We start from the raw sequence: 24,040 nt of genomic DNA, 5'->3' as shown, positions 1-24,040 counted from the left end.
CCGAGGGATGCTGGGAGCTCCCGGAGCCCGCGCCGGCCCTTTCGCCTGCCCAGGCCCGGCCAATCAAGCGCAGAGTACGGGCCGCTCCGCTAGGCCCGGCTAGCAGCTCGCCGAACGCCCACCTGAAACCATGCGCGCCGGGAGTTAGCGACGCGGACTGCGCCTGCGCAAGGTCGTCCGGACCGCGGAGACGGGTTCGCGGCGCCGCGGCGACGAGACTAGGGGTGACGCGGGGTCGGGACTGGGGGTGACGCGAGGCGGGGCGGGGGTGCCGTGGGCTTGGCGGCCGAGGTGGGGCCGCGTTCACTGGGTCGGACCCTTGGAGTGAGTTCCTGTTTGACCCTCACAGGGGCCCGGGCTCCGGACGAAGACTGACCAGAGGGGCAGCGAGGGTGACAGCCAGAGTCGGAGCCGGGGGCGTCCGCTGAGGAGACCGAGGCTCTAAAGGCCGGTGTGGAGAGGGGGCGGGTCGGCCTGAGGGTCCCGGGGAGCGTCCGGGGAGAGTCTGGTCCCCCAAGGGAGGACGGCGGCCCCGTGTCTCTAATTCAGGGGTTAGTAACCCGGGCGGGTTGACGAACTTGAGGAGGAAGGAATTACCCCTTTATTGTCTCAGTGTGAAATTTAGCAAGTCCTTCGGTGACTGACCGAGTGGCGTTCGCTCTGTCCAAAACGAAGTCGCGATTGCAAATGGGGATGAGTGTAAATGATGGTTGGAGACAGAGTATCTGCAACAAACTCCTCTCCAGTTGTCGCTGCTTGGACATGACGATAGGACTTGTTATTTAATGCTGGAAAAAGAAGCATCTATACTAATAGAGCATAAGTTTGTTTTAAAGACATTTTGGTACCTATATCAATATCAGTAATTAAAATTCTCTGTATTTTGATTAACATGTGTAAACCCTTTATTTAATGTGGTCACTTGAACATTTAAAATTACATACGGGCTCGCATTATGTTTCTCTTGGAGCTTCACCAGGTGCAGAATGGTAAAGGCCCTCTGCACTGGTGTCACTAGGGTGCTGGTCAAGAGAAGCTGTTTGATACTATTCATGGACTTGGGTTCGAAGCCAGCCAGTTCCAGAGCTAGTGGATCTCACCCACCATACTGCTGCAGGGCCCCCAGCAAGTCGGTCCCCTCCCTGGGCCACAGATATTAATTTGTCCAACCTGCTGTCCCCTCTGAGGTCTTTCCACCTTCTAATATAACCAGACCTTAAAACGTGTTCATGCTCGTTATTCTGATTTTTTTTTTTATTTGGGGAGCTTTCTTCTCCTTTGAATGAGTTTAAGTATTCATCTGTTTGGGGGGAAAACTTTTTGTCAACTGACAGAGTCCTTGAATTGGGCCGAAAGTTCTCAGAGTAGATAAAAACTTCCCCAAATTGTTTCTTAAGTAACTAAAACTATTTATATTCTCCCATCAAAATAAGTGCATGGCTCTGTTCATAGGGGGTATTCTGATATTTTTTTATTAAAGAGTTTCAAATATGTAGACCAGGATCTCTAGCCTAACTGTGCGATAGAAGTATAGTGTGAGCACGTACGTAATTTAAAATTTTTAAGTAGCCGCATTAAAGTTTAAAGATTGTGAAATCAGTCTCAAATTTTCTTTAGCCCTGTATATCGAAAATATTATCATTTCAACATGTAAAAAAATGTGTAGTTTACCTTCTTTTTTTGTACAAAGTCTTTGAAATCTGGTGTATAATTTACCTTTAAAGCATATCTGCATTTAGTCTAGCCACATTTCAAGTGTCAATAATCACATTGGACAGCACAGCTGAAGCCCATTTGCCCATGAATTTTGCAGAAGAGAAATGTTTAAGTTAACTTCCCTGTGCAGAGGCCCAGAATGCCAGTGTTTTTTCCTAATAAATGATAATGCTATAATTTTTTGAACACCTATTAAACCCCAGGCATTATGATAAAAACATCTCATTTAATCCTTATGGCCTTGTGGTAAGGTGAGTGTGTCTTGCAGCTGAAGGAATTGAGGTCCAAGAAGGTCAAGTAATGGGCCCAGTTACTCAGCTCTGGCCAGGGCTCAAAGTGAGCTCTGACTTGAGTGCCCAGTCACTTAGGTCGTGGCTCAGTGATACAGATCAATAGTTTAGGTGTATCGAGTGCTCACCATGCTGCACCTGAACGCTGGTATCTGAGATTGAATCATTGCTACGGTGCTGTGTGGGTGATGTTATAGTTAACCCCAGTTTATAGCCGAGGAGACAGGCCAGAGCAGTGAGTGCCCAGGGACTCAAGGATAGTTGTTTGGTGGAGCTGAAATCTGAACCTAACCCTAACGCTAGGCCTACTTTCTAACCTCAGGGCTTGTGCTTGTGCCCACCTTCTTGGTCTTCTTTCTGCCTTTTGTGACTATGAACTCACGTTGACTTTCACTATTTTGCTGACCTATGCCAGGCCCTGGAGGGGAACACCAGAGATGGACCTCGTGAGACTCTCGCGGCTCTTCTACGGCCCCTGCCCCATGGGATTGGCCATCCTGCACCACCTTGACCCCCTCAGAGCCAGGTGGGCCGGAGGCAGGGAGGGGCCCATGTGGCCGAGGGCCGCAGGGCTGATTCGGCTAGCGCCAGCAGCCTTCAACAGCTCCCTCTCTCGGCTGTCCCTCGGCCCGCGGAGCCAGAAGAACACAGGCAGCCTGAGCTCTGACCCAGGCCAGCCCAGCCCCACGGCCACGCAGGAGGAAGGGGAGGAGGAGAGCTTTGGGACCCTTTCCGACAAATACTCCTCCCGGAGAATGTTCCACAAATCGACGGCCCAGTTGTATAACCTGCGGCTCAAGGAACAGAGTGGTGAAGAAGATGAGGAAGGGGGGCTGCAGCCAGAATCACGGCAGGGCCCAAGAAACACCCCTTGCTGGTACTTCTTTCAGTGCAAACGCCTGATCAAGGAAGGAAAGGTAGGGAACCTTTGGATTCTGCTGCTCCTGGCTCCTGCTTCCACTGTGCTGTGGTATTTTGTGATGGGCCGCCCAACCTTCCAGTCATCTCTAAAGGGTGGGATGCTGAGAGCTCCTCTCTCCTCTTTGTCTTCACTCCCCCCTCGGTGCTGCACCAGGCGACCCGCCAGCCTCCTGGCTTTCAGTGCCCCCTCCTTCATGCTGCTCCCATCTTCCTGTTACCAGCTCGGCCATCCCATGGACTCCCCATCTGTGTATTCAGCTGCCTCCTCACCATCTCCCTTATACTTACCCTCAGTGGCCTGCAATTTTTGTTCCCAACTTTGATTTCCCTACGCTTTCTTCATCTCACTCAATGGTAACCCCATTATTCCATCCGCCCAGGCCACATGCCTTCAGGTCATCTCTGAGTCTTCTCTTTCTCTCACCAGCTCTAGCTTCAGAATTTCTCCCGTCCTAACTTCTCACAAGCCTACCCCGGAATGCCCAGGCCAAGCCTTCTCCTTGCCCCCCTCAGCTATAACGACACTTGTCTCTGGGCTCCCCGAGGCTCTCTCCACCTCTTTCCAGGATGTGGGCTTGCAGCATGGAGCCATCCCGTTAAAGCAGAGAGCAGATGGCCTGACTTCTCTCTCCAGCTCTCCCAGTGTATTAAGTGACACTGGGGATGTTCATTTCCTTAGGTATTGATAACGACATTCCATTTATATTTAAAAATCTCTTGGAGGTATATGTCGAAGCTTTGGTGAATGAAGTGACAGGATGTCTGAAATTTGCTTTCAAAAATTCAGTTTGGGGGCTTCCCTGGTGGCGCGGTGGTTGGGAGTCCGCCTGCCGATGCAGGGGACACGGGTTCGCGCTCCCGTCTGGGAGGATCCCACATGCTGCGGAGCGGCTGGGCCCGTGAGCCATGGCCGCTGAGCCTGCGCGTCCGGGGCCTGTGCTCTGCAACGGGAGAAGCCACAACAGAGAGAGGCCCGCGTACTGCTAAAAAAAAAAAAAAAAATTCAGTTTGCAGGAGAAGTGCAGGGTATAGATGAAACAAGATTGGCCAGACGTTAATAGGCATTGTAGTTACGCTATTCTCTTTACTTTTGTGTATAGTTGTGATTTCCCATAATGAAAAGTTGAGAAATGAAGAGAAGCCGGAGTCCTCACAGTAGCTTATGAAGCCTGCAAGAACTGCCACCTGCCCTCCACCCCCCTTACCTCTCCGCCCGCATCTCCCCTCCTTCACTTATTCTGCTGCAGCCTCCTCTCTGCTCCCACAGCTCCCAAGCACACTCCGGCCTCAGGGCCTTTGCACTGGCTGTTCCCTCAGAGAGCCACATGGCTCCTTCCCTCACCATCCTCAGATCTTTGTTCACCTGGGCATCTCCCCTGCCTCTCAGGGAGTTCCCCCATGGCAGTGGGGCCAGGAGCTCTCACAGGTGGTGGGAGACTGGTAGGCTTCCTTCTTGGCCACCGCGAAGGCCCGTGGCTGCAGACCATGGGCACCAAGAGGCTGGTGGCAGAGGCCCAGGGTGGGTGTTTGTCTCCTGGGCAGGCCTGAGCTTGGACTCAGCTAGGGTCCCCCAGCCTCAGTCTCCCTCCCTCTGCTGAGGGTCTCTGAGGTCCCCCCCGTTGTGTCCTCCCCCCACCCCTCTTCCCCAGCTGGCTGAGGCCCTGGACCTGTTTGAGAGACAGATGCTGAAGGAGGAGCGACTCCAGCCCCTTGAGTGCAACTACACCGTGCTGATCGGGGGCTGCGGGCGGGCTGGCTACCTGAGGAAGGCCTTCCAGCTCTACAATGACGTGAGCATGAGCCTGGGGGCAGCAGGGGCCAGGCTCCATAGAACATGGGCTTTGGGCCCCAAAAGAGCTGGGTACAGACCCTGGATGTGTCACCTGCTAGTGCATTACCCCCTCCAGCCTCAGTTTCATCGTTCATAAAATGGAGGTGATCTCAGATAACTACGTGATGACATGGAAGGTCCTCCAGTGCCTGTCCGGGCCATGGCAGGGCCCACCGGTCCCCTTCCTTTTCCACTGCTACTCCCAGTTAATTTAGTTTGTGTTCCTTTTGTCTCACTCCCATCCTCACGCTACACACAGGTGCACACATGCACCTTTTTTCCAAAGCTGATCCTTTGAAAAAGGGCTTTTATTTCTCTTGGAAGATGGTTTTACTTTATATTCGCCCACTTCTGGGGTGTGTTTGTCATTCTTAGAGCCAGGAAGCTGCTTCCCTCATGAGTCAGGAAAGAGCTGTGCCTGAGAGGACCATAGACTCTAGCAGAAGTATTCCCATCTTCTCCAGGAGCTGAGAACATCCTTTATTCCAGCAAGAATTCTTGGGAGCCCTAGTCTCGTCATTTGGGCCTGGCCCTTAGTAAGTCCTTAGGACACGCTGTGGAATATGTGAACACATACAGAGCATCTGCCCTTCCTTGAAGTTGGGATCACCGTCTTCCTTTTTCAGATGAGGAAACTGAGGCCTGGAGGGATGAAGTGCCATGTCTAAGGTTACCTCTCTCTCTCTCGAGTGCTGGATTTCGGAGTGGAGCCCAAAATGGCCTGAGAACAGGGTTCTGTACACTCTGCAAAAGCTGGTCACCTACCCTCGGTCAGGTTGCCCTTCTCTGGGAAATAGCGAGTGCTTGGCTTTACCAGGAGTTTCTCAAACTCCGTCACCTGGAGGGCTTAATAAGCCCAGTGTCAGTCTGGGGTTTGTGACTCAGCGGGGGTGGGGTGGGGGACTATGACATGTGCTGCAGAGACGAGCTCCTGGCTGCTGCTGCTCCCCGGGCCTCTCTCCCATGATGCTCTCCCTCATAACAGCCTTTCGAGGTGACCGTATCACCCCCATTTTTCCAATGACGAGCTAACTTATGACCCCCTCAGGTAGTAAACGTTGGAGCTGGGGTTTGATTACCACCCTCCTCCACCCTTTCCCAGACCAGATCCACCCCATGGATCTTAACAGTCAGGGTGGCCTGGTCGGCCACAGAGCGGGAGCGTTGGGGAGACCCTGCTGCAAAAGCACCCCAGGCCCAGAGTGGACTGCTGAGCACCATGGGGAGGATGGTTTCTTGTTTGGAGCATCTGCGGTGCGGGGTCAGTTCCCAGAGCCCCTCGGGCTGAACCGGGTTCAGAGAGCCCAGCTCTGCGTGTCACTTGGCTCTGCGTTGTCACAGGCCCGGCTCCCAGGCCTGTTCAGTGTGGTAGCACAGTCTTCTCTAGCTTCCTTTCAGGGTGGCCATCGTCTGTGCGTCGGGCTGATCCCAGAGCCACTTCCAAGTTTCTCCCTGTCTCCACAGATGAAGAAGCGAGACCTGGAGCCCTCAGATGCCACCTACACAGCCCTGTTCAACGTCTGCGCTGAGTCCCCCTGGAAGGACTCTGCTCTGCAGAGTGCCTTGAAGTTACGGCAGCAGCTTCAGGCCAGAAACTTCCAGCTCAACTTGAAAACGTACCACTCCCTGCTGAAGATGGCCGCCATGTGCGCAGACCTCAGGATGTGCCTCGATGTGTTTAAGGTGGGACATCCCTTCCTTCCTGCTCCCCATTCGGGGCCAGTCCCACATGGCAGGGTGTGAGGCTGTGTTGTCTGTGTTCCTCATGAAGGAAGGTTCAGGGGCCAATGAGACAAGCCCCGTACTGGGCTCTGGGGTTCACAGGTGAATCCCATGAGACCCTGTTATCAGAGGCCTGGGTCTGGCAGACAGAGGAGCCCCCAGCCCTGTGAAGGCGGTGGTTCGTGTGCTCTGCCGTGTGCAGTCCCGCTGGATGGGACTCCGTGGTGCCGTACCAGAGGGTGGGCTTCATGGTGCTGAAGATGAGCCAGTGCTCACTGAGGGGTCGTTCCAAAGGTCCTATAAGGCAAGTCCTGTGCCCTCACTTCATAGATGAGGAAACTGAGACCAGGGAGCATAATGCCTTGCCCACACTCCCACAGCGAGCCAGTGGTGAAGCTGGGATTTGAAACCAGCTCTGTGCAATGCCAAAGCCTCATGTACAGGGGTTAAAAGTGGCTGCTGGGGTGGCCTTTGCAGAGAGGCTGCAGAGAAGTGACCGGAGCAGAGCCAGGAAGAGAGGCCTGGGAAGGAGAGGAGGAGGGGGTGCAGGCAGCAGTTAGCTCTGCCCAGCAGCTGGTACTGAGCTGGCCCAGAGCCAGAGTCAGGCCCCACCTCTTCCGGAGGCACAGCCCTGAGCCTGACCTGGGGTGTCTGCCCTTAGCCAGCCCCATCGGGCCTGGGCCTTGGCCTTGGCTCTTCTGCAGATTCTCATCCGGCCCTCTTTGTTCCCTCCCCCAGGAAATCATCCAGAAAGGACATGCGGTCACAGAGGAGACCTTCAGTTACCTGCTCATGGGCTGCATCCAGGACAAGAAAACGGGTTTCCGATATGCCCTGCAGGTCTGTCCCGCCTGGCTCTGCGTCCTTTCTCTCCTGTTGCCCTGCTCGCTCCCCCTCCGTGTGCCTGTGTTGGGTGCAAGTGATGATCCTGTGGGCGTTACTTGAGCACTTGCTCCTGCCCTGTGCTGGGTGTTTTTATATTTGTGATCTTTTGGCCTTCCCAGAGCACGCTGCTCCCTGCGTTTTACAGATGGCAGGAGGGAGGGCACGCGGAGGAGGCGTGGCTGCTGCTCCAGTCGGGACACAGCCAGCCCACACTCTCCCACTCCGCTTGGTGGCTCTCTGTGCAGCCGGCCCAGACCCGCTGAGCTTACGGTCCCTGAAGGTTGTCCGACCCATCCCCAACTCAGCGTCTCTGCGTGTGGGACCCAGGAGTCAGCATTCAGTCCTGAGAGAGCCTCACGGACATTAAAGTTGAGACACGCTGCTCTAATCCCATCGCAGCGCCCCCCTTATCAAGTGCGGAGGCAGGATTAGCACTGGTACCACAGCTGCCTCCTCAGCTCCTCAGGGGTGGGAAGGACCTGGAGTTCACCAAAAGCTCTAACTTCAGGTGTGGCCCACAGACCAGCAGCCTCAGGCTCACCTGGGGCTTGTCAGAAATGCGGGGTCTCAGCCCCACACAGGCCTCATTCAGCCAGATCGGCATTTCAGCAAGATCCCCAGGGGGATGGTCTGCACAGAGTTTGAGCCCCAGTGATCTGGGGCAGCCCTGGACCACGTGCCTCCCCTCTGCAAACCCCCTGGAAACAGTGGCTGCCGGCCATCCCCTGGCTGCTTTATAGACAGGATCTGGTTCCTCCCTCTCTTTGGCCTCGATCTGTTCTAGTGAGAAATAGTCTATCACGCTAGCAGCTGGTTTGTGTCATGCACTTGTTAAACTGCTCAAGCTGGGTACCATAGCCCCGTTTTAGAGACAACGAGGCTGAGGCTCCCGGAGGTTGAGTAACTTGCCCAAGGTCTCACAGCCACTAAGAAGCAGAGCTGTGATTTGAATCAAGAATCCCTCCTGCCACGGGATAGCATCTGCGTCCCTGATAAACCTCAGTTCTGTCAGTGTTCCCCATGGAGGTGGCTTCCCAGACCCTTGCCCTCCTCAGGACCCTGTCTGGTGGGCAGTAGCCATTTTGCATGTGGCATCCACCTGGGCCTGGCCGGCCCTGACTCGTAGGCACACTTGATGTGAGCTCCTGGCCGCTGCACGTGGCCTCCCAGTGAGCCTGCGGACAGGAGCCAGCAAGACCATGAGCCTCGTGGGGCATCTCGTGGCATCTTGGTTGGTGTCAGAGTGACCGCACGTGGTCAGACTGCCCCCTTGAGAACTCACAAGTGTGCTAGACTCCTCGCTGAGGGGTGAAAATGACCTCAGCTTGAAGGGAGACAGGCCTGCCCGGGCCCACAGCTTGTGAGGTGCTCTTCCTGGCTGAGGCCCCCCTCCGCCCGCGCCCGCTCCGTGCTCTTGAGGCAGCTGAGGACGCCGCGTGGGGCAGGGCACACGGCAGGCGCTCAGGAAGGGCAGCTGCGTCCAGTCCTTCAGTCAGCCTGGACTCCTCCAGCACCGAGCCTCTCCGGCTGTCCCTCCCCAGGGGAGTGGGAGGAGGGCCTGGGAGAGCCGGAGAGATGGACGTGCGACACGGTTTTGGGGTGAGCCAGAGGAGAGGAGAAGCGGCGCCCCGTGGAAGCTCCCAGGCTCTGGGGTTCTCAGTGGCCCAGAGCCTGGCGTCTTTCCCGTGTCCCCCCTGCCCCCACGTTTGCAGACTGGTTGCTGCCTTGCGCTGCCTGCTCTGCTGGGGGCTCTTCGGAGCGGGAGCTGGGGGTGAGGCCTGTCTCTCCTTGGCAGGTGTGGAGGCAGATGCTGAGCCTGGGGCTCCAGCCGAGCCGGCACGGCTACAACCTGCTGTTGGGGGCAGCTCGGGACTGCGGCCTGGGGGACCCGGAGGTGGCCTCGGCGGTGCTCCTGAGGCCCAGGGAGGAGATGGTCCTGCTCCAGCCCCCGGCAGGTGGGCGGCAGGCAAGGAGGAGAGACGGGGTTGGGGCGGACGATAGCCTGTCAGCCAGGCTGCACGTGGAGGCCCTGGAGAGGCAGCTGTTTCTAGAACCTTCTCAGGCACTTGAGGGGCCTCTGGAGCCTCAGGAGGCCAGAGCCCACGGCAAGGCCCAGCCTGGGGTGGAAACCAAGGTGGAGCCTGACCACGCTGTGGCCCCTGCGGCCCCGGTGCCGCCTCCCTGGGGGCTGGAGACCAACCTCCTGACCCCCGGGGCGGTCTCCTCGGCTGTGGTCTCCTTTGGGACCGTGACCACTCCAGCCGACAGGCTGGCCTTGATGGGGGGCCTTGAGGGCTTCCTGGGAAAGATGGCGGAGCATGGGCTTCGGCCCGACATCAAAACCCTCACGCTGTTGGCGGAGGTGGTGGAGCCCGGCACTTCCGCAGAGTCCTCGCTACTCACCATCTTGGACGCGCAGCAAGTGGAGGCCGACCTGACCTTCTTCAACACGCTGATGAGGAGGAAGAGCAAGCTGGGCGACCTGGAGGGGGCGAAGGTGAGGGGCGCAGGGGAGGCACAGGGCTCCCGGCTGGGCCCCTCTCCTTCCCCCTCAGACCCTCCCCTGCCAGGTGTGTCAGCAGTTCCTGTGAGGGGCGCAGACTGTCCGGAGCTCCTGGGAATCAGGTGGTGAACCAGCCATACTCCCCGCCCTCCCAGAGGGGCCACCCTTCAGCCCCGCCCCAGCCTCATGGACTTCCTCACACTTACTGTGCTTCATTCTGTTCTGAGAGCTTCACATCCACTCGTTTCTTTACTGACCACAGCAGGAGGCTCCACTGGCCTGTGGCTTTCCTCGTCTCACAGATGGCGACGTTGGGGCCCTCACGGGATTTTTGTCCATTCGTACAACGTATTTCTGTGTGATGCCCCTTTTGCCAGAAGCTCTGACCTGGGCTCTCCTGAGAGCTGACAGAGGCAGCCTCTGCCTTCAGGCCCTCAGAGCAGAGCACAGCTTTCTCTAGAGCCCCTCCCTGGGCCCCGCCCTGACCCAGCCATGTTGAGCGGGCACCCTCTTCCTCATCTCCTGCCCGGGGGCTCCCTCGGCCCTCACTTCCCATGCTGTTGTCGGCTTTGTCTCCTGCCCTGGACCACAGGACCGCCATCCCCTGAGGCCCCTGGTGCTCGATGGACATCGAAGGCAGGGATGGATGGTGGCCAGGAGAGGAGCAGAGGGGGCAGGAACATGAAGGGCATTCGAAGAAGGGATGACCTGCTACAGACAGGCAGGCTGGAAGGCAGGGAGGACTCGCAGAGCAGCTGAATCCTGGGGAGCTGGGCCAAGGCCGGTGCCCAGTGTGGTCAGCAGAGGGAGCCACGAGGCCTCAGAGCAGAGCCGTGCCCTGGCGCCTCCAGCAGAGAAGGCTCTTGCCAGGGCTGCTGGGCTACAGCTTACGGTGATGCCACGTCTGTCCCCACAGGCACTGCTGCCAGTCCTGGCAAAGAGGGGAATCGTCCCTAACCTGCAGACATTCTGCAGCCTGGCCATCGGGTGCCACAGGCCAGGGGATGGCCTGCAGCTGCTTGCAGACATGAGGGTGAGCGGGCCCGGGCCCAGGCAGGCCCCGTGGTGCTGAAGAAGAAAGCTGGGGTGTGGGGGGGTGAGGGGGCCCTCCCGAACCGTCCAGGCCTCTGCCCTCAGGGTAAGCTGTTGGGGGCGGGGCAGGGAGAGTGGGGTCTCTCTAGCTGCAGTGTGGAACGGTCAGTGGCCCAATTTGGGAGACAGGAAACCCTGGTGAGGCGCTGCAGGAATGGGCGTTGAGGGCCAGGGGTGTTACGATTGCCAAGGTGGTGGCCGCGGGGTGAGATTGAGGGGTGGGGAAGGTCTTGGCCCCAACCCTCTAGAGGGATGGAGGCCATGATGGGAGCAGGGAGCGTACCAGAATTCTCAAGGGACAGGGGTGCAGTGAACCACAGGAGGTGGTCTCCTGCCCTGATGTGGTTTACTGCCTGAGCCTGTTGATCTCTGAGAACAACCCTCTACTTGCGTCTAGGTTCTTCAGGGCTGAGAGGGCGGGGTCCTGAGTCACCTGGGATGGACCCACAGAGCGGGGGACGTGGAGCGGGGCATACAGCCCGTTGTTGCCACGAGGTCCTGCCCTTCTCGTCCCTGGTGGCTGGTCTGCAGAGCAGGCCTGACTGGCAGGGTAGCTCCCCAAGCCCGACGTGCCACCAGTGGCCTCTCTGTCCCAGCCACCACCATCATCTTGCTGATGGTGTGTCTGTGATGTTCCAGAAATCCCAGATGACCCCCAGCGCCCACATCTACAGCACTCTCATCAACGCAGCCGTCAAGAAGCTGGACTACGCCTATCTCATCGACATCTTGAAGGACATGAGGCGGAACAGGGTCCCGGTGAATGAAGTGGTCATCCGCCAGCTGGAGTTCGCAGCCCAGTACCCACCCACCTTCGACCGGGTAAGTGCACCAAGCTCTAACATGCCCGTCGTCTCCCTAACCAGCGCCACCCACACCCCGCCTGGTTCTGACCTGCTGGGATTGGCATCCTTTTGCTTTAAACTGTCGGTGGCTTCCCTTGGGGAAAATGCCAAACTCCTCAGACTGCGGCCTGCGAGCCCCTGTTCACGTGGCTCATTTCATCTTAGGCCACTCCTCCCTCGGTTCACCATCAGTCCCACGGCCTCTTCCCTGCCTCAGGGGTTTTTGTATTCCATCTTGAGTAGGCTGCCCTGCTTTTCACATGGCTGTGGTTCCTTCTCATCTGGTAGGTGTCGGCTCAGATGGCTCTTTCTCAGAGGTGCCCTGCTGGCGGCCCCCACACGAGCACTATTCCTTTTCACAATGTTTCACAGTTGGTAATTACATGCACACGTGTGTGACTCTTCCCTTGAAGAGATTGTAAAAGCCCCTAGAGGTGGAGACTGTCTGCTTTGCTCACCTGGGTCCCTGGTGCCTGCCTGTCATCTGGCGCCCAGCATAGATTGTTGTTTGTCGAGTGAATGGGGACGGCAGGAGGGCAGCGATAGAATCTGATTTGTAATGGCCACTTCTCTCCTTGCTGTTCTGAGGATATCAGGCTCCGGGGCTTTGGTTTTTAGGTCCGCTGAGTCAGACCCTATGCTGAGCACCTCCAGAGCAGCTGTGGCCTGACTGGGAGGGAGACAAGTCGGCCAGGACACACCAAGCCAGGGGACGTGGGGTCAGGGACGGCTGTGCAGGGGGGATGCTTGAAGGCTTAATAAGAGCTAGTGAGACAGCAGTGGAGAGTATGCTGGAGGGCATAGCTGGGCATCTTTGAACAGCTGATTGTTAGTCTTATCTTACGGATGCCTCAGAGTTCTTTAAATATTCTGGACACTAGTCTTTTGTTGGTTTCGTGTTGCAAGAATCTTCCGGTTGGGGGGTTGTCTCTTCACTGTGTAGGGCCCACTAGGGGTCTTCTCAGGTTCAATCAACAGTCACCAAACTACCAGAAGCCTAAAGCTTATTGTATTCAGTCATACATTCATGCTCCCTTATGGTGGACTTATTTCTATTTGTGATCATCAGGTTTTTGCTTCACGTACTTTCAGGCTCTATTAGGTACAAGTTTAGAATTGTTAAACCTTTTGAATCAACCCTTTTATCATCATGTAGTAACGGTTTTTATCTCATACGTTTTGTCTGTTTTTCCTCTGGTCTTCTCTGTGTTCCTCTACCAGCTTTCTCTTGGTGTCTGCCTGGCATGTCTTGTTTCCTTTCCTTCTTCCCTCCTCTCCTGAGACCTCTGCAGCAGTGCTGAGATGACAGTCAGAGGGAGGCAATGCCTGTGCTGAGCGGGAGGCGCTCAGCAGGCTGTGGAGGCACAGCTGGTGGCGCCCAGCGGTTCTAGCTGTGCAGGGCTGGGGTGCCATGCCTGGGTATATAGGAGCACAGCAGCAAAGACTCAGGAAGGATTGTTAGCAGATGAGAGAGAATCTGGGTCTGCCCCATGGTACAACTTTGTTTCTTTACTGTACACTACTCGGTGCCGAGCAGCTTTTCTGCCCTCTCCCTTTGACCAACTGGAAGCAAGAACAGCTTCCCTGAGCCCTGAGCCAGCTGCCATGGTTTGGGGTCAGCGGTAGGTAGTATGCAGTGAGTCTAATCGTGGCCCCTCTGAGCCTTGGAACCCCACGCTTTTCCAATTACAGTACAAAGGGAGAAACACCTACTTGGAGAAGATTGATGGTTTCCGAGCTTATTATAAGCAGTGGCTGAAAGTGATGCCAGCAGAGGAAACCCCCCACCCGTGGCAGAAGTTCCGGACCAAACCAAAGGGAGACCAGGACACCGTCACTGTGGCCGATGTGGACAGAGGCCCTGGGGGCAGGTGATGGGGAGACCCTGGGGGACCTCCAGCAGAGCTGGAACAAAGTGCATGGCCTTCACACGGCTCTGCGGGAGCCCCAAGAGTCCCTTTCATATTCAAGACACGTGAATGTGCCGTGTAGCTGCAAGCTTGAGGGAAAGGTCTGGGCCACAGTAAGAGCTGCAGCTTTTTGCAGGCGTTGGTCTGAGGTGCCCAAGAAGTTCATGGCAAGTCCAAGAGCAGCTTGGGCCACCTTGGTATGTCATCTTAGGCCCTCCTCGTCTGAGAGGTTGCCACCCCCATCACTAATGAGGAAAGTAAGTGCTCAGGGTCACACAGCACCTGTGAGGTGGAGTTAGGATCACGCCTTAAGGGAGACTGGTCTCCAGGGCTTGGCGCTGTCCCACTGGGTTCCACAGACTGCTGGCTCTGAAAGAAGGCAGGCAGGACCCAAAAGGTTTACTAGTTTTATTTCTACAAATCACAGCTGATGAACACCAAAGCCTTCACATGTAGAGACCATGCTCCTACTCGGGCCTGGGGAACTGCTCTGAGGAAGAGCTGCTCCCAGGAAAGGGTGGCGTGACAGGCAGAAACCTGCGCAGTCCAGAGTCCAGGGCGGAGAGGGGTCGGGGCCGATGGCCTCAGCCAGAGCAGCCCCGGCAGCCGCAGTGCGTGCACTCGATGATCCGGCCCTGCAAACAGAAGACAGCTGAGACCCCGTGCCCCTGCCACGGGCCACACGCCCACACGCAGGAATCCTCCTGTGGGAAGGGTGGCCACGGGACATCCACTCCCCATAGGACACTCCTCAGAAACCCTCTGCGACAGTGCTGGATGGGGAAAATTCGGTTCCCTCGTGAACATGGAAACAGCTGCTGTTGACACTGCAGTTACTTCTCTATGTGGATTTAATTTATGCAAATTCAGTGTACACACTTGCTCCCAAAAAAGGAAAAAAAAAAAAATCTGTGTAAATGATTCTTGTTATTCTGCGAAGCACGCAGGACACACCCTACAGTGAGCTGGGGGTGGGTCTGCTACCGCTCAGGGGGCTCAGCGCCAGAGGCCTCAGGGCCGCCTCTGGGCTGGGGAACTTTCCACTGTGGGCTCGGGAAGAAGAGTGTGTACTTGAATCTGTGTGGCAGCGGAACAGTCTTGTCCCCCAGGCCAGGTGTGGCCTAGTGTCTGGCCGGCAGGGGAGCCCGCCCAGCAGACAGAAGGCCCCAGGGCAATGGTGTTTATTTTCCTTTTTCTTCTTTTTTGGAGGAGCAAGACTCTGGTCTAAGGAAACAAGATCTGATGGTGAAACCCAACTAAATCTGAAGCAGGCTCTGTTCTGGCCTCGGGTCTGGGGCAGGAGCCCCAGCTAGACATCACCGTGGAACCCTGGGGCTCTTGGAGGAGCAGGGCTTCTGCTGCTCTGCCCCCCTTCCTGCCCCCGCCAGAGACCAGCAGCAGAGCTGCCCCTCAGGAGGCAGCCCGTGCTCGCTCTCCACTGCTCCACATGCCCGTCCTTGAGCTTCCAGATGGTTCAGGGGGACAGAGCTGCCTGCTGAGCCGAAGCCCTACAAGCTGTAACTAGTGCTGCAGTGTGAAGGGACCTTGTGACGAGGGACGGTGTGAAAGAAGACATCTGGCCTGACATCCCAGCGGGGCCCATGGCGGTCAGCCGAGGGGCCACGCTCAAAGGGCGCTAACGGCCAACAGCCCAGCAACCCTTCTCTGCTTCCTGCGGCTCCACTTCAGAGGCGTATGTGTGTGGAGCCGAGCTACTGCACACCCAGCCGTGTTCCCCAGCCGCCCAGGAAGTTCTGGCAGGAGACATGGTGATGCTAACATTGAAGTGTCCCTGGGAGGAAAAGGAGGCCTGGAAAAAAGGGCGGCTGAAGGGCAAGCACTGGAGGGAAAGGGACAAGCTCCTGCCGACTGGCCGGTGGGTATCATCACCCCCATTTGGTTAAGTGAGGAAAGGAACCCAATAACTTGCCCAAAGGAGGAGGTGAGACTGGCCCCCAGATGTAAGATAATTACTGCCAAACTCCCTGGCATGGATTCCTGACCAGAGGGTCTCACTGCTGGGGGGATGGCCAACCACAGAACAGAACAACATAAAACCCCTTGTGGTCAACTAGGGCAGAATCCTGACAGTAATATCCCACCCAGTCGTCAGACATGACAGGGGTGGAGACATTACCACTTCCAACTTGCTTTTGGGGACCCGGCAAATGCAGTTCGTCCCAAAATTGGTGTCCCGTGTCTGAATGCACCGCAGGCAGCATAGGTTCTCATATCCCTGCTTTTTCCATTTTGCGATTAGGTTTTTATCTGCATAGCCTTCTTTAATACAGTATTCATACAGTTCTGTCAAAAAGATGGGGAAAGGGCATCAGACCATAGTATAACAGAGCTCCCAGGCTTCCCTGGTAGCGCAGTGGTTGAGAATCTGCCTGCTAATGCAGGGGACATGGGTTTGAGCCCTGGTCTGGGAGGATCCCACATGCTGCGGAGCAACTAGGCCCGTGAGCCACAACTACTGAGCCTGCGCATCTGGAGCCTGTGCTCCGCAACAAGAGAGGCCGCGATAGTGAGAGGCCCACGCACCACGATGAGGAGTGGCCCCCGCTTGCCACAACTAGAGATAGCCCTCACACAGAAACTAAGACCCAACACAGCAAAAATAAATTAATTAATAAACTCCTACCCCCAACATCTTAAAAAAAAAAGCCTTCTCAGATTAAAAAAAAAAACAAAGTTCCCCCCACCCCTGGCCCATTACTACCCACCCTTAAAAAGAGTATTTAGCCAGGGGCTTCCCTGGTGGCACAGTAGTTAAGAATCTGCCTGCCAGTGCAGGGGACACAGGTTCGAGCCCTGGTCCGGGAAGATCCCACGTGCCGCGGAACAACTAAGCCCATGCGCCAGAACTACTGAGTCTGTGCTCTAGAGCCCGCGAGCCACAACTGCTGAAGCCCGCGCACCTAGAGCCCATTCTCCGTAACAAGAGAAACCACTGCAACGAGAAGCCCACGCACAGCAACAAAGAGTAGCCCCCGCTCGCTACAACTAGAGAAGGCCCGCGCACAGCAACGAACACCAAACGCAGCCAAAAATTAAAAAAAAAAAAGTATTTAACCAATATTGGCCTGGCCCCTCTCCTTTTTTTGGTGGTAAGAAACATCATGACACTTGCTGAGGTTTCAAGAATTAAATAAATCTGAAAGCTACTCAAGTTGGGAAGCGTCAAGAGAGAATTTGGCCAATTACCTCTGCTTATGGCTTTCCGCTTGTAGAAGAGGTCAAAAATATAGCGGGTTTTCTGGTGATGGATCCTAAAGATGGGCCACAGAGATTCCACTTTCCTCTTTCCCTCGTGAGGTTCTGTTTCAGCTGGAGAGAAAACACATGTGTTTGTTTTTTGGGGGATAGGGTAGTCTGCATAGGATATAGTGTTATTTTTTTAATAAGTAGGGATAAAGAATAAATCCTTTGTACCCACTAGGATGGCTATAATCAAAATGACAAGACAGTAATAAATATTGGTGAGGATGTGGAGAAATCAGAATCCTCACACACTGCTGGTGGGAATGTAACATGATGCAGCTGCTATGGAAAACAGTCTGGCAATTCCTCAGGAAGTTAAACAGAGTAACCACATGACCCAGCAATTCCATTCCTAGGTATATACCCAAGAGAACTGAAAATGCGCTTGCACACAAAAACCTGTACATGAATGTTTGTGGTAGCCAAAATGTAGAAATCACCCCAGTGTCCATCAACTGATGAATGGTTAAAATGTAATCTATCCACATGCTGGAATATTTTTCAGTTATAAAAAGTAATGAAGTACTCACACATGCCACAACATGGATGACTCTTGAACACATTATGCTCAGTGAAAGAAACCAGTCCTCACAGACCACCTATTGTATGACTTTGTCTATACAGACAGGAAGTAGATTAGTGGTTGCCTAGATCAGGGAGACACGGGGAAATGGAGAGGGAGACCCCTGCTAAAGGGGATGGGGTTTCTCTGCAGGGTGATAAATACTGTAAAACTGACTGTGGTGATGGTTGCCTAACTCTGTGAACACACTAAATGCTGCTTAACTGAATACTTTAAAAGGCTGAATTTTACAGCATATGATTTATGGCTCATTAGGGCTGTTTTTTTTTTTTAAAGATGAAGCAAAAGGTAAGCCCCATGACTTAAACATTAATTGCTTTAAATTAAAAATGCCTTTTAAATTAGATAAATTAGAAAGCAAAGGTTTTAAAAAATCAAAGACAACCTCTGTTAATACCCGGGTCTCTTATCCTTCCAGACCTATTTCTCCAGCATAATAATTTCTCAAGATAATTCCGGACCTTCAGATGGGCATTCTAATAATCTTTTAAGGCACCTCTAATTTCATTTCCCAACCAAAATCGTTTAGGGAAAAAAGAAAAAGACAAGCCTGAAAGTTCTTAGCATGGCGAGCCTGCAGGAAATAATGGCTCCATCAAGTCATGTAGGATCAGGTAGCAGCTTGCACCTGCCAAAAGGCAAGTCTTTCTCTTAGCGTTACAAGCTGATCTTTGTCACCTCTTCTTGGTTTTTAGGGCAGAGGAGAAAGGTGAGAAGGGTTAAGAAACCTATACCTCCATTTCTCCAACACCGAGGCTGTTCTATTACCTAGAATTTGTAATTCAGCTCAATAAACAGGATTCTGTGATCCAAGTCAAAGGCAGGTGTTGAGGACTCAGCAACACTGCGTGTCTGCTATGGGCGAGGCCATGCTCCAGGTGCCCAAGATATGGCAGTGGGCAAGACACAGAAACCACAAAGCCATGATCTGAGAGGGAAGCAGATCAGCCCCTGGTGGTTAAGTGGTAACGGCCACAGAAAAGAAGGGAACAAGGAAGGGGATGGCGAGCAGGGAAAGAGGGGGACTGCCACTTCATACTAGTCATCAAAGGAGACATCCGCTCAGAGACCTTAAGAAACAAGACGTGCAAGGTGGGCTGGGGGGGTGGGCAAAATGGGTGAAGGTGGTCAAAGGGTACAAACTTCCAGTTATAAATAAGTCCTGGGGAATCTATAGCATGGTGACTATAAAGTTAATGATACTGTATTGTATATTTGAAAGTTGCTATGAAAGTAGATCTTAAAAGTTCTTATAAGAAAACTATGTGAGGTGATGAGTGTTCATGAAACTTGTAATAATTTCACAATATAGTCATATATAAAATCATGTTGTACACCTAAAACAATACATTGTATGTCAATTATATCTCAATTTTAAAAAAAAGAGAAGAGGGGCAAACGTGTACAAGGCAGAGCCAACACCAATGTAAAGGCCCTGAGGTGGGACTGTAACTGGGAGTCAAGGGACAGCAGTGTGGCTGGGGGCTTGGTGGGCTGGGGGAGGTGGGGGGTAGGGGACGGAGTTCAAGGGGTGTGGAGAGAGTGTGCTTGACCTGGAAGGCCACAGAAGGACTTGATTTTGCTCTGGTGGGGGAATGAACCACCGCAGGGTCCTGAGCAGATGATGATGTGATCTGATGTACAACCTAAAGCCCTCACCCTGGCGGCCCCGTGGAGAAGACTGCAGGGCAAGCAGAAGCAGGAGGCTGCTGCAGGCACCCAGGTGACAGGTGAGGGTAGCCTGGACCAGGTGGTGGGGTGGAGGGGCTAAAAGGAGACAGATTTTAGATTCGTGAATTCTCTAAGGTTTCAATAAGGATAACTTCAAACATACACAAAAGAAAACAGTATACTGAACTCCCAAGTACCTTCCACCCAGCTTCAACAATTAACATTCAGCTATTTGTATTTTATCTGGTTCTCCCTACTTTTAGGAGTTGGGGGAACTGGAGTATTTTAAAATGAAACTTCTAGTGTTGAGTCAAGGCTGGAGAAGACATTTGTTCACCGGAGTCGAGAGTGTTTCGGAAAGCCACGTGACTAGATGGGATGACTGAGGGAAGGGGGGGTGGGGGCCATGGAGCTCCTCAGGCTGCCATCCTGGACGTGGAACCTTCCTGTGCTTTTGAGTCATCTCTCAACATTTTAATTGTAGCATCACCCACATTTTAAAAATTTCTTTTTGGACCCATTTTCACAAGCTCATGTGAACATTCTTGGATATCATTTTGTACAGGTTCGCACACACAGTAGAAGGCAGCTTTCAGTGGGCGATGTGGAGTCCTGCCACTAGGAGGGTATGAAAAGAGGCTAGAGGTAGGAGACACTGTGGCACAGACGAGACTTAGGTTTCTGCCTCTTTGCTAATGCCCCAAACTGTCTATTAACTTCAAATTTCAATTAGTTTAAAGTACTTGTAAAAGCAAAGTTATTTATAAGTCCTGGTTACAGTCCATGGAGATAGCGCCTTTATTTCTCAGTCACCCATAAAAACCCCTGCCACACATAACTTCCCCCATCTCTGCCCCATAGTCCCTATAATCAGGCTCTTTTTGTTTGGGGACTTACAGGGCAACAGTGGCTATACAAAAACTTGAGTAGCAAGCTAAGAAACATACAAAGAGCTGGGCAGTTGTGCTGGCTAGGAAATAACAGGGACAAACTAGGAGAAAACAGGAATTTTCCTTCCTAAGGTAAGAGGACCAACTGCTTCAATAAGTGTGAGTTGTCCTGTAAATGGCCCTCAGATCAGAAGGACAGGCCTGGCAATGCCACTGGCTTTGGGCCTTTGTGGGCCCAAGGCTCCTCCGTGGCCTAGGAGTGCGGCCGCAGATCCCACAGGCAAAACTTGTGCGGAAGGCTACAAACTGGAGGCTGGCAGCCTCCACCAGCCTGAAGGCTGGCTTTGTTTGGCTCCTCCCACAGACACTTTTTTTTTTAAGTTTGAATTTTAAATTAGAAGACTTCACACAGAAAAGCTGAATTTCTGCTTATCTTGGAAAAAGAAAAACACTCAGCAAATCTGGCAAAGCTGAGGCTGCATCCCACATGGTAAATGGCCCTGGGTGAGTAGCAGCTTCTCCCCACCCCCAGAGCTCCCTATTGTTCCCAACACTAAAGCCAGCTCTGGTACCACCTGCCATCCACTCTGTTTTCTTTATAGTGGAAGCGAGAGCAACATGAAACTAGGTCTTAAAATCTGTGTATCAAAAATGGGAAAGCAGAGAAGAACTATATGCTTAAATAAAAACAAGAGAAGGAATACTTCTTTTGACGGTAAAGAATATCACATACATCTAAATGCTCTCCCTCCAAAAAGTCACCCCTTAAAAAGAGGAAGTAGGTTTATTTGCAAGGACTCACAAAAATCTCTTCTATTACAGCAATCTCTAAGTTCCTTTATGTTGAATAAAGATCTGTTTGGGGAAGAAATCTCTCAGCCCAAAATGACCTGATTACTGCAAGTTCTGGGTATTTAATAGAAGTTACCTGATACAGTCAGCTTCGAAGGAAGCAAAGTAACTTAACACTCACTTACTACTTATTGCTAGAGGTATGGCTTCATAATAACAAAGGTTAGATTAATTAGCAAAAACCTTAAAAAAAAAAAAAAAAAAGATTGCTTTAAAAAGCAATTCAGGGACTTCCCTGGTGGCGCAGTGGTTGAGAGTCTGCCTGCCGATGCGGGGGACACGGGTTTGTGCCCTGGTCCGGGAGGATCCCACATGCCGCGGAGCGGCTGGGCCTGTGGGCCATGGCCGCTGAGCCTGCGCGTCCGGAAGCCTGTGTTCCGCAACGGGAGAGGCCACAGCAGTGAGAGGCCCGCGTACCACAAAAAAAAAAAAAAAAAAAGCAATTCAGTAAGTGGTTATACTGTGATAGGGCCAACAGATGCTTGTGGCTTCAGATAAAATTTCCCAAAACTGCACACTACACTGACTCACAAAGTGCAGGATCACACAACATTTAGAGGGAAGTGAAGATGGTGCATTCTGGAAAACTGGTAGATGATGCAAAAACAAAGTGATGATGAAAACAGAGACTCATAAGAAAAATCCAAATAAAAATGTTTCAGAAAATTTGGAAGTGAAAAAGAACAGGATTTCCCAAGTAAATATATTTTGTATGATTTTAAATATACCTCTAACCAACACAGCAAATAATTATAGGTAGACTACTTGATCTATACTCCCTAAAGCTCTTATATTCAAAAACATTTTTGAGGACTTTTTCATTTGTATCATCTTACTTTCTGGCATTTATAGTATTCCTATCAGTTAATAAGCAAACAAAACATGTCAGTGTCAGGAGGCCACAGTGGTACAGCCTGTCTCTTCTCATTTATCCTTGCATTTATGCCTGGCCCCTTGAAGCATGTAAGCCTGTGACCCTTGGACACAGCCCACTCAGACAGGAACTCCTAGACTCACCTTCTCTCATCTTTTGATCTAATTCATCCAATGTTGGCTCGATCAACTCCCAGCCATCTGGGGGAGCTTTCCGGCTTCTTTTGACTTTAGGCATTTTTTCCCCAGAAGATAATCTGCAAGGATCTGTGGGGAAAAAAATTAAAAGAATTGGTTGCTGAGCCTCAGATCCCCAAAAGACTTCACAAGCCACAACTCTGGTGCACACTCATGTCCCTAAATCTGTTTCCTCATCTGTAAAGGGGGGATAATAGAATCTACTTATGGGGCCATTGTGAAGATTAATTATAATTATATGTAACATGCCTGGCATTTAATGTGTGCTTACTAGATTTTTGCTGTTATCATTAACTGACATCAGCTATGAGCCTGTCCCTGTACTGAGAACATAGAACAAAGAATAGGACACACACTGTCCCTGAGAAGGTGATATTCTAGCAAGGAAATACAAAGTGAAAAGGGAATTACAACACAGTGTGAGGAAGACTATGGTTGGGAAAGCAAAGAAGATGAGTGTTTAAAAAGGATAAAGACAGTGTGAAACCAAAGTACCTTAGGGTCTGTTTCCCAAGAGTGTATGTAGCAGAAAGAAAGATCTCTGGTCTCTTCAGTTACAGGCTTAGGTTCTTGGCCAGCTGTGACTTTGGAGAGGTCACCTTCTCTCTCTGGTCCTCAATCTTGTCTATAAGACGAGGACAGTGTATTAGCCGGATGGCCAAAGTCTCTTAAACCCAACATACTACATAAAGGAAAGTCATGTAAAGCCCAACGACAGACCAGTGCAAATCTACATAGCAAGTCATTTTTCAAACCGCATAGCATTTCCTAGGTGGCAAACAGAACTCAGGTTAATGATCTCATCTTTAAGCATAGCAGACTCCTCTCTTCCAAGTTCATTGAGTTCCTCCCCGCTGTAGGGGGCCTGACAAGTTGATGAAGCCCCGCCCCTCCCTTTCATGAATTCTCCGTAACAACCTTACAGATGAAGATCAAACTACAGGAGGTAAACTCAGGGTCGCACACAGCTGGGAACTGGAAGAGTCCGACTCTAATCGGGGGCTCCTGACTCCCAAATCAGCGGTCTTTGCACTTGTCTACCCTGCTATGAAGCTAGAGACGGATGGAATCTGGTCCCTGTCCCAACGCGCAAGGGCTGGGAGGACAAAGACACGGGAATGACCACTCTACTAAGACCCAGGGAGATTCGAGGGCCTGGCCCAGCCGGGGAGTCACAGGAGGCGTCCCAGGGGAGGTTAACAGCTAAGAAGTAACCAGATCAAGGAGAAGAGGTGCGGGGCCGTATAAGAGAGGTGGTAGCGCTCGGAAGAGGCGGCGAGCGGAAAGGCGTTCGGAGGGAGGGAAGACGTTACAGCCTGGGTTGTAGGAAAGGCTCAGAGAGACGGCTGCATCTGAACGGGGCTTACGAGAACACGCAATATTTAGACAAAAAAAGTTCCAGGCGGAGAAAAAAAAGCATGGAAAATAAAGGGGGAGAAAAGCCTAGAAGCAAGGGAACCCCCCAAATCTCTCATCCCTTCGGCCGAACGAGCAAAGCGCCGCCTCCTCTCTGGAACTCACTTCGACCTCCCGGTCCAGAGGCCCGAACCCGTCCCAGTTCAGCTGTTCAGATCGCCCTTCTGAGCCAATGCAGACCTCCGATCCCTGGCCCCAGCAGTCACCAAGTTACTCGAAAACAGACGAGAAACACTCACCACGTCCTCAGTAGCCGTCGGACGCCCCTTCTCTATCGCCTGCCTCCGCTTCCCAAGTTATCCCTTCAGCATGAGGTCCTCGCGGAGCCCCGCCCCACCTAGCGCAGAAATTGCGTTATCTTAGGTGTCCGCAGCTCTGCCTGTACAGAATTCCAGAGCCACTGTCGCCTTTTGCCCTCACTTCCCGGGGGGTGACTGGCAGGCTTACGCGCTTCCCCCGGAGCGGGGCTGGGGGCTCTGTTGCCCAGCAGCGCGCGTGCGAGCCTAGGCTCAGGCGGTGCGTGGGACAGTCCTGCCTCACTGAGGTACCCGGTCCTAGCGGCGCCGACGTCGGCGGCG

The 24,040-nt window shown here is 53.0% G+C and overlaps 2 protein-coding genes across 7 annotated transcripts; one reads left to right on the top strand and one right to left on the bottom strand.

Annotated features, from left to right (window-relative positions):
- Positions 1–139: 139 nt before the first annotated feature.
- LOC309832278 (pentatricopeptide repeat-containing protein 1, mitochondrial-like) lies at positions 140–15,771 on the top strand. Of its 6 annotated transcripts, XM_082669900.1 has the most exons (12): positions 140–224; positions 350–447; positions 2,422–2,923; positions 4,577–4,717; positions 6,223–6,441; positions 7,219–7,320; positions 9,161–9,320; positions 9,753–9,862; positions 10,785–10,901; positions 11,600–11,782; positions 13,498–13,676; positions 14,932–15,771. In XM_082669900.1, the coding sequence occupies exons 3-12, from the start codon at positions 2,444–2,446 to the stop codon at positions 15,026–15,028; spliced, it is 1,788 nt and encodes a 595-aa protein (XP_082526026.1). In that variant the 5' UTR covers positions 140–224; positions 350–447; positions 2,422–2,443; the 3' UTR covers positions 15,029–15,771. The 6 variants fall into 6 exon arrangements, with proteins under 6 accessions (XP_082526026.1, XP_082526021.1, XP_082526024.1 ...); XM_082669895.1 differs by having other exon boundaries at positions 9,161–9,862; XM_082669898.1 differs by having other exon boundaries at positions 9,161–9,862; positions 14,925–15,771.
- On the bottom strand, positions 13,771–23,840 carry BUD31 (BUD31 homolog). Its single transcript, XM_082669901.1, has 6 exons — positions 23,702–23,840; positions 22,542–22,671; positions 21,993–22,115; positions 16,923–17,045; positions 15,853–16,019; positions 13,771–14,350 (listed from the first exon to the last, which is right to left on the bottom strand). The coding sequence occupies exons 3-6, from the start codon at positions 22,084–22,086 to the stop codon at positions 14,300–14,302; spliced, it is 435 nt and encodes a 144-aa protein (XP_082526027.1). The 5' UTR covers positions 22,087–22,115; positions 22,542–22,671; positions 23,702–23,840; the 3' UTR covers positions 13,771–14,299.
- Positions 23,841–24,040: the final 200 nt, after the last annotated feature.

The sequence above is a fragment of the Grampus griseus genome, assembly GCF_964374135.1.
Source record: "Grampus griseus genome assembly, chromosome: 14".
NCBI lineage: Eukaryota > Metazoa > Chordata > Mammalia > Artiodactyla > Delphinidae > Grampus > Grampus griseus.
The sequence above is the reverse complement of the archived record's forward strand: the minus strand, read 5'-3'. Positions and strand labels throughout refer to the sequence as shown.